This window comes from Phalaenopsis equestris, unplaced genomic scaffold, assembly GCF_001263595.1.
Source record: "Phalaenopsis equestris unplaced genomic scaffold, ASM126359v1 Scaffold000919, whole genome shotgun sequence".
NCBI lineage: Eukaryota > Viridiplantae > Streptophyta > Magnoliopsida > Asparagales > Orchidaceae > Phalaenopsis > Phalaenopsis equestris.
This window is the reverse complement of record NW_018165358.1, coordinates 178,495-192,502: the sequence shown is the minus strand read 5'-3', so window position 1 is coordinate 192,502 and position 14,008 is coordinate 178,495. Positions and strand designations below refer to the sequence as shown.

At 36.6% G+C, this 14,008-nt stretch overlaps 2 protein-coding genes and 1 non-coding gene across 3 annotated transcripts in view; 1 reads left to right on the top strand and 2 right to left on the bottom strand.

The window, feature by feature from the left end:
* Positions 1–3,772: 3,772 nt before the first annotated feature.
* Positions 3,773–6,178, bottom strand: LOC110032311 (DEAD-box ATP-dependent RNA helicase 57-like). The gene is made up of 2 exons (XM_020735895.1): positions 5,651–6,178; positions 3,773–4,078 (listed from the first exon to the last, which is right to left on the bottom strand). The coding sequence occupies exons 1-2, from the start codon at positions 5,712–5,714 to the stop codon at positions 3,867–3,869; spliced, it is 276 nt and encodes a 91-aa protein (XP_020591554.1). The 5' UTR covers positions 5,715–6,178; the 3' UTR covers positions 3,773–3,866.
* Positions 4,310–4,394, top strand: TRNAM-CAU. Its single transcript is given in 2 exon segments — positions 4,310–4,347; positions 4,359–4,394. It is a non-coding gene; the product is annotated as a tRNA-Met (tRNA).
* Positions 6,179–9,051: 2,873 nt separating the features above from the next.
* The window catches only part of LOC110032310 (putative disease resistance protein RGA3), a 6,599-nt gene continuing 1,642 nt past the window's right edge, over positions 9,052–14,008 (bottom strand). Inside the window, exons 2-6 of the mRNA XM_020735894.1 lie at positions 13,386–13,615; positions 12,561–13,283; positions 11,606–12,483; positions 10,070–11,517; positions 9,052–9,284 (exon numbers count right to left, since the gene is read on the bottom strand). Of these exons, the coding sequence (XP_020591553.1) occupies positions 9,052–9,284; positions 10,070–11,517; positions 11,606–12,483; positions 12,561–13,283; positions 13,386–13,615 (3,512 nt within the window). The remainder of the gene's footprint in view (positions 9,285–10,069; positions 11,518–11,605; positions 12,484–12,560; positions 13,284–13,385; positions 13,616–14,008) is intronic.

Below are 14,008 nucleotides of genomic sequence, written 5' to 3'. Positions count from 1 at the left end.
ATAATGTTGCGGAGTCTGCCCCTACCGCGGTGGTCGTTATGCAGGTTAGAGATGCGGGGCTCCCATCACTGTCTACCCCAGTAGTTTATCATTTGCCTAACCCATCATCCGTGATAGATATCCGGCTGTGGGGACTGATTAGGTGGGTGCAATCCCCTGAGATCATAGAGCAGTGGGTAGGCGAGATCGAACCGTTAGCGGGGTCGGTCGGCTATTTTGAAGGACTCGTCAGGGGTTTGACTGCAGATCCTATGCAGGAGTTATCTGCTCGCTTGGATGATAAAGTAGCAATTCTTGCAGACGAAGCTCATTGCTCTCCGAAGCAGGCTAAGAAAGGTGTTGCGTGAGTTGGAGGCACTCCATGAGATGTCTGATCTAGGAAGCTAATCGGGTGGATCAGATTAGGCAAGGTGGAGAGATGGTTCTCTGGAAGTTGAGGGGGCATGTCCCATCCGAGGTTTTGGAGGACCCCTTTATAAAATACTTCGTTCAAGGCCTGTAATAATATTATTCACAATAAAATGATATTTTGATGAATTTTTGAAAAGACGTTTAGTGATACTTATCATTATGTGATGCTTCGTCTGACATGTCCACCTTATAAATAAGGGAAGGGGTCGTTTCTTTTCATTTTACATGCTTTTACTTCTTTATTTTTTCTCCAGCTTTCTCTTCTCCTCTTGTCATTCGGCTGGTTCTGCCCTTGCCTATCGAGATGGCCCCCAAACACTAGCCTATCTTGGTTGGCTCTGTGAAAGACAACGACTCTTCATTTTTTATAGAGAACGAAGTGAGGGAGCAGCAGCGAAGGTATGTGTCTTAACGAGAGCATAGGTCTTTGGAAGTTTCCCAGATTGAAGAAAGCGACAAATCCTCTGGGGAAAGACATGGTCTTCTACTGAGACCAATTCAAGTATGGCCTCTGGTTGCCCTTGTGTCAGAAGCTAGGGAGCATCTTCAACCTATGGGGTTATTCCGACGCAAGTGATGCCAAAGTCCATACCCACCAGGACCTTCATCCTTTTCTATGAGTGGGAGAATCTTGTGTGGTCAACTTTAGATACTTTTTATCGTTCAAGGTCGATGAAGAGGCTACGCTATATTCTCGGCGGGCAAAGAACTCCACTTAGTAGGAGTAGAAAATAAGATAAAGGATTGGAAGAAGTTCCTGGCCGGTTCCTGTTCTGGTGCCTGGGGAATCCCAACAGAGCCATCAGATTGTAAGGTGTCCAAGTCAAGTTCTCTTCCAAAGAGCATGATCGTTGCCTTAGATATGTTGTATGTCCGTCGTCTCTCGATTCCTAGATATACCACTGAGGTAACAGTTACCCATGTGTTGGTGAGTAAAATGATGGAGGAGTAATGACACAACTCGGACATTGTAGAGGAGACCTAAGTGAAGGCGGCGAATGAAAAGTTAGCTGCCAAGAGTCAGAAGAGGAAATGCCTCCCAGAATCACGTAATCTGGTAGGAAACAAGGACCGGCCCTTTAGTAGTGTGGCCTCGAGATACTTTGTTTTTGGGATTGTTGATAGTGTTGTTGTTCAAGACAAAGTGACTAGTAAGGTCACAACTATTGCTCGAAAATGTGCTTCTCATTTTGTTGATGCAGGGGAAGGCGACAAGAGGGAGTTGGCTTCTGAAGGGATTCTGGACAGAACCATAGTTGAGGCTCCTTCATCTTCTGCAGTCGGAACCCCGACCAACGTGTCAACGACTGTCATTGCTCCATCGGATTCTCATGCCAGAGGTCCTTCCTTTGTTTCCCTGTCAGACAAGATTAGGGCAAGCCGGGTTTGTCCTTCAACCACGTTTGATTCTTCGTCGGGGGAGTCTACTTCCACATTCGAAAGGGAGGCCCCGTACTCGGAGCGTTGGTGGGAAAAAGAGCTGGTAGAGGAGGATGATGTTCTAAATTAAACATGGTTCTGACAGCAAAACAGAGTTTCGTTGTCAAAACTGGTTAAGAGTTTACCTTCTCAATAATAGTTTTGATTCTGTCTTCTCAAAAGCAATTGTTCTAAATTAAACATTTTATTAATTTTTTTAATAAGCTATTTATTAATCATTTGTAATACTTAAAAATTGTAATGCCATTTATATTTCATTTTACTTCCCTAATATTTAGTACTTTTCCTTTTTCATGTTTTTCTGAGGCATAGCTGTAGGCAACACAGCAAAGACAATAGGATACTTAGATGAAGAAGATCCATCTTCAACAACAAAACATGGTTTGTATGGAAAGCAAATAACTAAATTATGCCATAGAATTGACTAATACATAATCTGACTACTACAATTATTTTTTTGGCAGAGTATTCTCATGTTTTTTTTCTTCTTGCTTGGCAGATGCTACAAATCTTGAATCCTATAACTATAAAGTTCAAGTATAAACTTGATTTAATCAAAATAAGATCATGGTATTTAATCCAAAATTTTATATAAATTGAAGGCAATTATTGTCACTAGACTTAACCTTCCTATACTCTCCACTATTATAGCTCATTTTACAATTATAGGTGAAGAACAAGTAACTGAACAAGCGGTCGATGGCTTCGATCGCATTCTGCCATTTGCATAGTGGCACAATGCAAATGGCATAATGATTTAAACAACAACACCAGGTTCTATAGACATTATTTTTTGTCTCAGGCTATCATCAACAACAGCTGAAAATTACTTCACAAAATGCTATAAAGGGTTTAAAAAGATATCCTGATATAAAAACAAAAACAAAGCCTTAATCCCACTACGTGGGGTCAGCTACATGAATCCTTTTTCTCCATTGTATCCTATTTAGTGTCATATTTTCATTTAGTTAAATTAAGATCATTTTTTATACAATAAGCCCAAATCTTCCTACGTCTACCTCTTTCTTTCTTAACATAAGTCGAATCTAAAACATCTACACTCCTAATCTGATCCTCAGATGGTCAGCGTTTAATGTGACCAAACTATCTAAGACGACTCTCTAATTTTGTTCGTCACTGCGAGCTACACCAACCCTATCACGGACATATTCATGTTGGCACTTTGTCTCTAAGTGTAAAGCCACTCATCCACCTAATCATTCTCATCTCTCATCTCGGCAACACTTAGGCAACACTTAGTATTATGCTTCTCTTTAAAGGCCAACATTCAGCACCATAGAGCATTGCAGGTCTTACCAGCCTGTTATAAAATTTTTCTTTCAGTCTAAGCTATACTTTTCCATCACACAAAAGGCCTGAAGCATTCATCCATTTCAACCAACCAACTTGAATTCTACTATTAACATCCCCATTTATATCACCATAGCTTTGAATAACATACCCGAGATATCTAAATCATTCACACCTTTAATAATTTGCATTAAATAATTTTTTAACTTCCAGAAAACAATTTTACAACAATCTGTTATTTAGCAGCTTTTACGTCAATCTAGACAATGGCACTCAAATGAAAGATCACCCAAAATTACACTTCTGTAACTAGAGCTACTACTAAAATTACATTTCATGTATTCAGTTTTTGTTCTACTCAAATGAAAGCCTTTAGACTCCAATGTAAACCTCCATAATTCAAGTTTTTCCTGAGTTTTTTCTCTCGTTTTATCCACAAGAAGGATATCATCAGCAAAAATCATACAAAGAAATCCTGATATAAAAAAATAATAATAAATCGAATGAGAAGGCAACATCATAAACATATTTTTTTCTATAAGAAAATTTAAAAATCATATAATTTATAGAACAAATGTCTTCTTATCACAGTAAAAGACGACACTTTCATTTGAAAAATGATTCAATTAAAGAATCCAGACAATTATAAATGGTACATGTAACTTAAAATGCTGATTACATCACAACGAAATTGAGGAGACAGCTTAATGATCTTCAGTGTCAACAGGTTCGGCTCCTACAGAATCTCTCATTGGTCTGTGCTTCTTCCTCTTGAGCTTGGGCAAGCATAGGATCCAATCGGGAACCTCACAGCCTGACTCTTTCATCACATTAGCTATGTTCCTTAGGAATAGTTTATCCTCTTCAGTAAAAAATGTTATAGCCTGCCCACATCTCCGAGCTCTTCCAGACCGACCTATCATCAAGCAAAATAAATAAATAAATTATGTTATTTATATACATACCACCCATTTCTTCTATATTTACACAAATTTTTAACATCACATCAAAAATTGTACTATTACTAACTTTTTTAAAAGTGGGATGTGTAGTTTATAACACAAAAATATTATAAATATAAATATCAAACTTTAAGTGCTACATATATTAATACATAAGAATTGTGTTGTTAATTCACAGTTCATATGGGGTGGTGGCGCAGTTGGCTAGCGCGTAGGTCTCATAGCTTCTGAGTGATCCTGAGGTCGAGAGTTCGAGCCTCTCTCACCCCAATTAATATGGAGAACGGGATGAAAATGCCCCATGGTTGGAAGGGATCCTTAATCACTATCACCATCCTAAGGTGATAAGGGCAATACTTTTTTGATAAGGGGAGACCTTTCTTCTCTTCCTTATATTAGATGTAACACTTCTTCTTTAAATTAATGAAGTCTTTCTTTTTCAATATATAGCAGAATTTGATTAAATAATGCAGAAAAACTTCAAGAATGATGATAACAGGAATTGAATAATGCAGAAAAACAGAGACGTAAGATAAACCACAAAAAGATTATTTGGAAAACTTTCAAATCAATCTATCTATTAGAAAACAATGGCAACTCTGATACAGCTCTAAAGGCTTTTCTTGCCTACACAGACAGTCCCATGATAAAGAACTCTTTCTCCGCACTTTTTTCATGCCTATATCAATTAGGGCTCAATACATATTCATAACCCTCTTCTAAGAAATCTTGTGCAGCAACTTCTAAACAGGACAAAGAAAAATAACAGACAAAAAAAAAAGCAAAAAAAAAACAAAACAGTAGTTTTCAGCGAAAGATCTTAAATCCAACCATTTGCTTACATAATAAACAAACAGACCTAATTGTTCTCTCGAAGTGGACTAATTCAACTAATCTGTGTATAAATAACCTTTTTCTAAAATGGTATTCCTTCTGTTTAAAAGCTATCCCAGAACTAAGGAGGCTACAAAGAAGTTCTCCGCTTTGCTTCCCATACACAGCATTGGCTCAGAAAGCTATATCAAATGAAAGAGATAACAAGCTAAAACCTGAATTTCCAACATAATTCAAAAATAATTTGACAAATAAATCAAAAGATTCAACCAAAGCTTATATTAAAATAAAAGCTCATGATTCAGAGTAAACATAGACAGATTAATAATCTACCATAAAATGAAGGCAGTAGAGCCATAATGCTTGGATCTTATTTGCCAGGAACACGTGAATCAAATCTGTGCATGTAGAAAAGCGTATAAGAAAGGCCATCCAAAAGAACCACTTGGGTCATATGACTCATCATGACCCTCTAAAAATAGAATTTGACAAACACAAATAAAAGATTTAAACCAAATGCAAAGTGAAAATAACAAGTTTATAAGTTAGATATGTAAATACATAAGAACTTTGTGGTACGCATGCACACCCTCCTTCAAAATATCAGAGCTAAGAGTAAGCATAAAGAGACAAACAATCTGCCATCATACGAAGGCAGAAGAAACGTATAGCATAAAGAGAAATTATCATGCCTGTCCGCCATCTGAAGTACTGATCTTGCAGGTAATCAGCGCAAGCGCTGATGAACTTATCCATGATTGGGCCAACAACCCAGTGGGCCAAAAACAAAGTCTGCCATGGCACCAATAGTGGTAGAAGCAGGAGAGACCGTGGAAGAGAGGAAGAGAAGAAGAGGGTAAAGATGACGGAAGTAGGTGGCTTTGCTATGAAAGATGCATAAAGTATGTTTTTAAGTTAAAGATGTGATTTCCACCGTGGTTTCCTGTTGACTCGCATTGACGTAGAGCCATTGATGTAGTAGTGGCTTGCTATAATGGATGTATGGTGGAGGATGGAAGGGATGGCATTTAAATATCTGGCTAAGTTAAAATGTGCTTTCTACTGTGTAATAAATTAAAGAGCGGGATTTTAGATTGAACTGTCGCGATAATAGCCAGTAACTTTTAACAAATTAATACCATTCCACTCAATGCTATTTTATGTCCAATTTATGGATATTAGCATATAAAAAAGGCAAATCTTGCAAATTTGGGTAGTCAACGAGTAGTAGATTAGTTAAGCAAGGAGACAAATCAACATCTTTTGATTCTGTAGCAACATCAAACAAAACCTTTGGTACTTATAAATTCAAAATTTGTAGCACCTTATCATTCCCCTGAAATTTATTATCAAGCCACCTTTCTTTTGACATCATATGAAAGCGTAGAAGCTTGAGAAAGGGAAGCTGCCCAAAAGATGGAAGAGTTTCCCACTCCAAACACTCTTCTAATTTGATGTACACTAAATTGGAGATCAAATGGGTATTACCATCTATATTTTGCAGATTTTGTATTCATATTCATAGGAATGTACATGCTCTATCAAGTTGTTATATGGTTAATTCTAATCTTCCACTCCCTACTTTCATAACCCTTTTCATTTTTGACATAAAGCACACCTTATTCATTAAAAGACATTAACTTCCCAATACCAGGCATACAAGAAAAAGCATTATGGGGCAATATTAGACAATGTAAATTTGAAACATTATTAGTTTATCATGGAGAAAATATATCAGTAACGCATTTATCCATATATGTTTCTTATAGATTATAAATTGCAGGTGATAAAGGTAGCTGACAGATTTCAGTAGCAGAAGGGTTTGAGAAAAATCCTAATATCGGAGATGTATCAAATTTTCAATCTCCTTGCATATCACGTCCAAATGCGGAAAGCATACGAATGTTAATGATTTCAACAAGTTGTCGGCCGTTATTTTTGGAAAAAATGATTTTTGTAAAATATGAAAATAGTTTTGATGTAAATATGCGATTTTTGAAAGTAACATTTTAATTTAAAAATAGATGAAGTCAAACAAATCTCACATATTGAATAGTTTGGATGGTTGAGCGTGATACCACAAGTAATATACTATCTCAAGGGATAAGCATACCACTTGTCAGTAGACTCAACCACCTAAACTAAGGAGTTTGTGACATCCGTTTGGTCTGCAAAATATTTTATGTATGGTCAACAAGTTCCCCTATCTAATATGAGGATTAGAAAAGGTTTATTTTACCTGGGTTCCAAGTTCCCTATACAGGCAAACCTCTATAGTTAATTACATCTTAAATGACCGGGGTCACTTAAGAAGACTCGCGATTAAGATCAGTGGTTTTGTCTTCCAGATTTCAAAGTTTGTGTTTTTAAGATTGGACACAGGAAAGTCAAATGGGAGTGGTTCAAATAGGAACAGTTATTTTAATGAGTCCAAATGAATGAAAATTAGGGGATATCACGAATCCGAGGAGAACTTCGGTGACCTCCCAACTATCCTATTGTTTAGATTTATGTCTTTGAGATGATATTATTCAATGTTTAATCCTGCAATATATTTTAGAATTTAATACTTACACTCACACGATATTTGATTGTGCAAATAGCCTAAAAAGATAGGAGAATTTACACCGTACCGTACGATAACCTTGGAATCCTAAAAGTGTTAGGACTTATAATTGCACAATAAGGTTGTGCAAAAGTTCTAAAAATAAGGTGAGGATTTACGTTGCGCTAAGCAAACTACCTCGAAGTCCTATGGCTTGTTATTTAAACTAAGAAAAATGCTTAGTTAACGTGAACTTGTTTCGATGTTACAGATCTATCTCGAAGTTCCTAAAAATAAGCAAATCGTGTGTGCTTAGTTAACGAAGAAAATAGAACGAAAACATGATCAAATCTGGATCATTACCACCATAAAAGAGATCATTACCACCATAAAAGAGATCATTACCACCATAAAAGATTTAAATGAGAATTTGGAGTTGCTTGCATTCATTTATTTATTTCCTTTTCTTTAGCTCATTTTTTACAAAAAGCACACACGATTTTTCAAAAGACGATCATATCCCAATCTCAGGCATGCTAAAAAAAAATTTTGAGGCAATATCAGACACAGATTTGAAAGATTACTCATGTCTTCTGGCAAAAGATAAGCAGAAACATATTGTTCCGCAACATATCTCATATATTATGAATTGAAAGTGATAAAAGTAGCTCAGATATCTTGGTAGCACATCAGTTTGAGAAAAAAATTCAATCATGGAAAACAAAAAATTAATGCTTCTTGATGTCTTAAAGATTTTATTAAATATATTAATACTCTATCATTTTCTGAAAAAATAAAAAAATCAAGAGAATCCAAATGTCTAACTTTTATAATGCTTCTAAAAGTTTCAAATTTGTAATTTTAATAGATAAATGTCATATAGTTCCAGGAACTGTAAATATGACAGCTCTTTCTCCGCAAATAAGAAACATTTCCCTAGAGAAACAAACTTTGTCAAATTATATAGTAACTAGTGTATCTTATGATATGTTTCAGCATCAGCCTGAAACTCATAAAAGAAAGATTTTCTAAATAAAATATCCAAATAAGTTCTTCAATTATCATCCATAGTCTCTCCTATATTAGAAAGTGGCAAAAAAAAAAAAAAACCCAGTGCAAAACTAAATCAACTTTATCAAAAAAATTTTGTGAGAATATGCCATAAATTGCCAATCAATTTTTAAGACATTCTGAGAAGAATGTACACTCAATCTTAAGATGGGCAATAAATTATTCTAACCAAGTTTTTGCTCTACGCTTAGAATATCATCTTCTAAAATCTTAACTCAATAGCTTGCATCAAAGTCATACCATGACCGTAACAACTTTTGAGAAAATTAGTTGACTGCCTTTTCCTTTGCTTTCTTTCAAATAAATAATAATTTATACAATCTATTTTAGGTAACTTAATAATACATATTCTTAATCTAAATATGTAGCTATAAGAAAGAATATGTACAATTAAAATAAGAAATTTAATTCAATAATTTAAATAAGGAAACTCTTAATTATGTCTGATTTCAGCCATTCTTGAATGATATCACCCTTTTAAATTGATGTTGACAGATCAAAAAGCATCAATTTTCCAACAAAGAGCTGATGACACTGCCGAGAAAGAGCTTTAGTAAATATATTAGTCGTTTGAATATCAGAAGAGATGTGAGGAAGAGAAATAACATCATTATCATAAGCTTCTTGAATAGAATGATAGTCCACTTCAATGTGTTTCGTGTGATCACGAAAGACAAGATTAGCAGTAATCTGGATAACACTAGTATTATCTGCATAAACAGAAGTAGACTCAAGTTGAGGAAAACCAAGCTCAGCAAGCAAACCCAGAAGTCAAATGATCTCAGAATAAACAGAGGACATAGCACGATATTCAGAGTCAGTGGAAGACTTGGACACTCAATGTTGTTTCTTACTCTTCCAAGAAATTAAAGAGTTGTCAAGAAACATACACTAACCAGTAATAGATTCCGTGTATGAGAACAACCAGCCCAATCAACATCACTATAGGTTGTTAAGTGAATAGGAGATTTCGCAGAAAAGAATAAATGTATTTATATATTCAAATTTCCGAAGAGGAAATCACAATATTTTAACTTTAATGTTGTATAAGACTCCTCTGTCTATTCCAAAATCACAAATCATATTTTAAATACAATTGAAACTAGAAATTAAAGGCAAAACAATCATTTTGATAATTTAATTGCAAACACAACGACTCTTCATCAGCTCTAAATGACAATTTATTACTTTTATTGAATACAAGGAAGAAGGGAGGTCTGGCAATGATTTGAGGAGTGGAATCCTACATAAATATAGATCCTTGATGGATGAGATGGCCGAAAAAGAAGATGGCAGACACTGTAGGTTATCAAGCCTAATTATATACAGACAAACCAAAGAGGGAGGGAGTTCTGGCAATGATTTGAGGAGTGGAATTCTATTTAAATTTAGAAGCTTAAGGGATGAGATGGCCGACAAAGAAGATGGCAGGCACTGTAGGTTATCAAGACTATTTATATACAGACAATCCAAAGAGGGAGGGACAAATACAGACAATCCAAAGAGGGAGGGAGTTCTGGCAATGATTTGAGGAGTGGAATGCTATCTAAATCAAGATGCTTGAGGGATGAGATGGCTGACATAGAAGATGGCAGGTCCTGTAGGTTATCAAGACTACTTAGATCCAGACAATACAAAGAGAAAGGGAGGTCTGGCAATGATTTCAGGAGTGGAATGCTTTTTAACCATAGACGTTTGAGAAATGAGATGGCCGACAAAGACGTTGGCAGGCACTGCAATGATTCCAGGCATTCAAGATGTAATTCTTCCAGGGAGGCAGGGATGTGTAGAAGCTGCTGGAGCTGAGGAACATTTTCAACACGTAGAATCTTAAGTGAAGAGAGGCATTCCAAGGAAGAAGGGAGAGACTGCAGGGATTTGAGGCCTTTAAAGCTCAACTCACGAAGGGAAGAGCTAACATGCGGAAACCACTGCTCTACCTCAATTGTAAAAGAAAGCAGCACATCATTATTACAAATTGTGAGCTTTTCCAAGGAGGCGATAATTACCTTTGGCAACAAAGATGGGTCATCTATAACAACTTCACTGAGAAAAAGCTGGAATTTCTCAATGCCACTCTCCACTTGTTGCAGTCCACCCAGAGAAATCAGATTGGGGCAACCTTCAATTCTCAATTGTCTTAGTGCTTCAAGTCTTACATCCGCCTGAAGAAGAGATGTGATGTTTGGACACGAAAGGACCTCTAAACTTTCAAGGGGAATGGATTTTGAAATGCTGCAACAGTTGTTGGAGCCTTGCATGCAGTTCAAAGCAGCTTTCCATCCAACTTTTTCTACATGCATGTTCTTGAACTTAGGAGGCAAATAGCGCAACTCCTGCAGATTTGGGCAGTTAACGAGGAAGAGTTCCTTTAAGCAAGGAAAGAAACAGTCATCTGATGTTGCTCCTGCTTTATCAAACAAATCCTCCAATACTTGTAATCCCTCCATATGTAGAACCTCCAGCGCTGGAAACACACAAATATTGTTATTCCCACTGAATTTATTATCAAGCTGCTTTACCTTTGGCATATTACAAAGGTACAGAGACTTGAGGTGGGGAAGCTGCCCAAAAGGAGGAAGGGTTTCCCACTCCGAGCACCAGTTTAGATTGACATGCTCTAGATTGGAGATCAAATCTGCATCGTACATCCATTTTGCAGAGCTTACACCCTTGTATGAAAATAAGGACAAACTCTTTAGATTTTTGTATGGTCTAAGATTTTCAAGCACATTCACATCCAAGTCAGAATTGACAATGTTCCGTAGGTTTCCAACTCCCCTGTCTGAGTTCCGTTCATCATCGCCCCAATTCAAGAATAAATCTGTCAGTTTTCTCTTTTCAAATAATTTTGCATTGCGAGCCTCTCCAGCGTCCTTCACATTTTCCAGAAAATGTATTTTTAATTCGCGCAACTCGCTCATATGTTCCAACTCCCCAATTCTATAACCACTCATTCTTAACATTAAACTCATTTAGTTCTTGAAGTGACTTTAATTTCCCAATTCCAAATACACTACAAAATCCATACAGGGGCAACTCCAAGTGACGCAGATTAGAAAGATTACTCACATCGCCAGGCAAGAAATCATCAGAGGCAAAGGCAAAATTCATACAAATTACGAACTTCAAATGATATAAACTGCTTAGAGATCTTGGCATCCGACAGAGGTTTGCATTAAGATTCAAATATCGAAGATGTCTCAGATTTTTAATTGCCTCAGGCATCTTATTCTGCCATAAAGAGTCTATGAACAACAAACGAATCCTTCTCGATGCTTCAAAAATTTTAGTAAGTATTTCAGTAAAACCTTGATCATTAGTTTTAGTGATAAGAAAAAGTGAATGTAGATTTTTGACATCTTTGATCATTGTCAAAACTTCTAGATTTTCAGTGTTAACAAATAAGTGTCGAACATTTTTAGAAAGTTTAAAAGATAAAATATTATCTCCCACAAATCCGAAACATTCCTCTGAAGAAATACAGTGAGCCAAATCATGTAATAAATCATGCATCTTATGGTATATTCTCTGGTAATCCTGAAACTTGTCAAAGAAAGATTTTATGACCAAAATATCAAAATAGCTTCCTCCAATATCTTCCAAAGTCTCTCCTTCAATAGAAGATTCCTGAATGAAACCCAATGCAATCCACATTCGGACTAAATCATCTCTATCAAACTGATGATCTTGTGGGAATATGCCACAAAATGCAAAACAATTTTTTAGAGGTTGTGGGAGGAACGTAAAACTCAATCTTAATATAGGCAAAATGTTATTGTGACCCAGTTCTATTTCGACATTTCGAACATCAGTACTATTTAAAATGTTCATCCAAAAGCTCTCATTCAAGTTAGAATTGAGAACACCACCGATGATCTTAACTGCTCTTCGCTGCCAACGGAGATCCTGAAAGCTTTTTAACTATCAAATTAGCAATATGCGTTAGTTTCTTATGAGGACCAAGGTTCACCAAGGTTCTCTACACCAGCAAATGCATGGGTGTTGAGTAGCTTCAAACACGCATCTTCCTCCAAGCCTTTTATTCTCAATGGTTCCATGTTCTTTTTAATAACTTTTGCAATCACCGATGAAACTGCATCCATTCGAGTAGTAATCAAAATCTTACTTCCGAAACTTCCATTAGTCAAAGGGCAGAGGAAATTCTCCCACTTGCTCATATCTTCCTCCCAAATGTCATCCAGAACAAGCAAGAACTTTTTGGATTGCACGGCAGCTTTATGACTCTCTTGAACAGAAGCGAGTGACTCCGAACGAGGCCTCTCCTTATTAAGAAATCCCAACATGTCGGCAATGATCTTTTTTGCATCAAAGTGGTTGGAAACACAAACCCACATTTTCAGTTCAAATTCTTCCTTAAGATCCTCATAGATGTGTTGTAAGTGAGTTGTCTTGCCCATGCCTATGGATAGAAGAGAAATGTTTTTGTACAAAGTAGGGCTAGCAATATGAGTTGGATCTTCATTTGTTGGCTTCCTCAACCACTGCATAACAAAATCCTTCTCCTCGCCTCGACCGATGAAATCATTTTGAGGCAAGCATCCTGTTTTACGATCTTCGCACAACTGAAGCTCCAGCTCCTGCTGCTCCTGCTTTGCCTTTTCGATGAGAGGAAAGAAAGTGCTGACCTCAGCTGAAACTTTATCAAGTTTCTTCACAATTGTCTCCAGTCTCTCCAAGTTGGGATCCTTTTTGAGAGCTCGTTGTCAGACTCTGCGAAGTTTGCGAGCAGGTTCCGAAAATAATCTAGTGAATGAGGAAGGCAGCTTTGTTTCCTCCATGTTCAGCACCTGTCGTTGTTCTTCAAGCTTCATGTACTCAAAGTCATCAAGAACATCATCTGCCTCATCGATGGCATCTCGTAGCTGCCATATCCATCTGTTGAGAACCGGATCTCTGATCTGTGCTCGGGTGTTAGCAGAGACCACAGCTTGGATCTTAGGGTGGAGAAATAAACCATAGATTAGCAGAAGCGTACCAGAATCCATTAGATAGATTGCACAAGATATGATCTTCCAATCTGCAGATTTTCCAGAGTTTCCTTAGTTTCTTGTTGATGGGGTGCAAGAAAAGGGATGTGTCTCTCTGCAAATTGGGGACCATCACCCTTTAAAGTAACTACCAGGCGGTTACAAAAAAGTTTTGCTTAATTCTAATTCTGCCACTCATCAAATTAGAATTTGCACTTGTGGTATCCACACTATAATATCATGACAAATGTGCCCAAAGTCATAAACTTAATTCTAAATTAGACCACAATAATTTTGACTTATTTAATGATGACCCAACACATTTATTAATTACATTGTAGTCCCAAAATTAATCCAACAATCTCCCCCTGGACTACATATGTATAAGATAAATGTGTCAACCTTAGTGCGCCCAAAATTTTGTCATCATCATTATGAAGACA

What these genes read in the sequence shown, in the direction of transcription:
- LOC110032311 (XM_020735895.1), bottom strand. Translation starts at nt 5,714, where the DNA reads ATGGATAAGTTCATCAGCGCTTGCGCTGATTACCTGCAAGATCAGTAC. An exon ending in GTACTTCAGATGGCGGACAG is followed by an intron (nt 4,079 to 5,650) that starts GCATGATAATTT and finishes GCTTGATGATAG; the next exon opens with GTCGGTCTGGAAGAGCTCGG.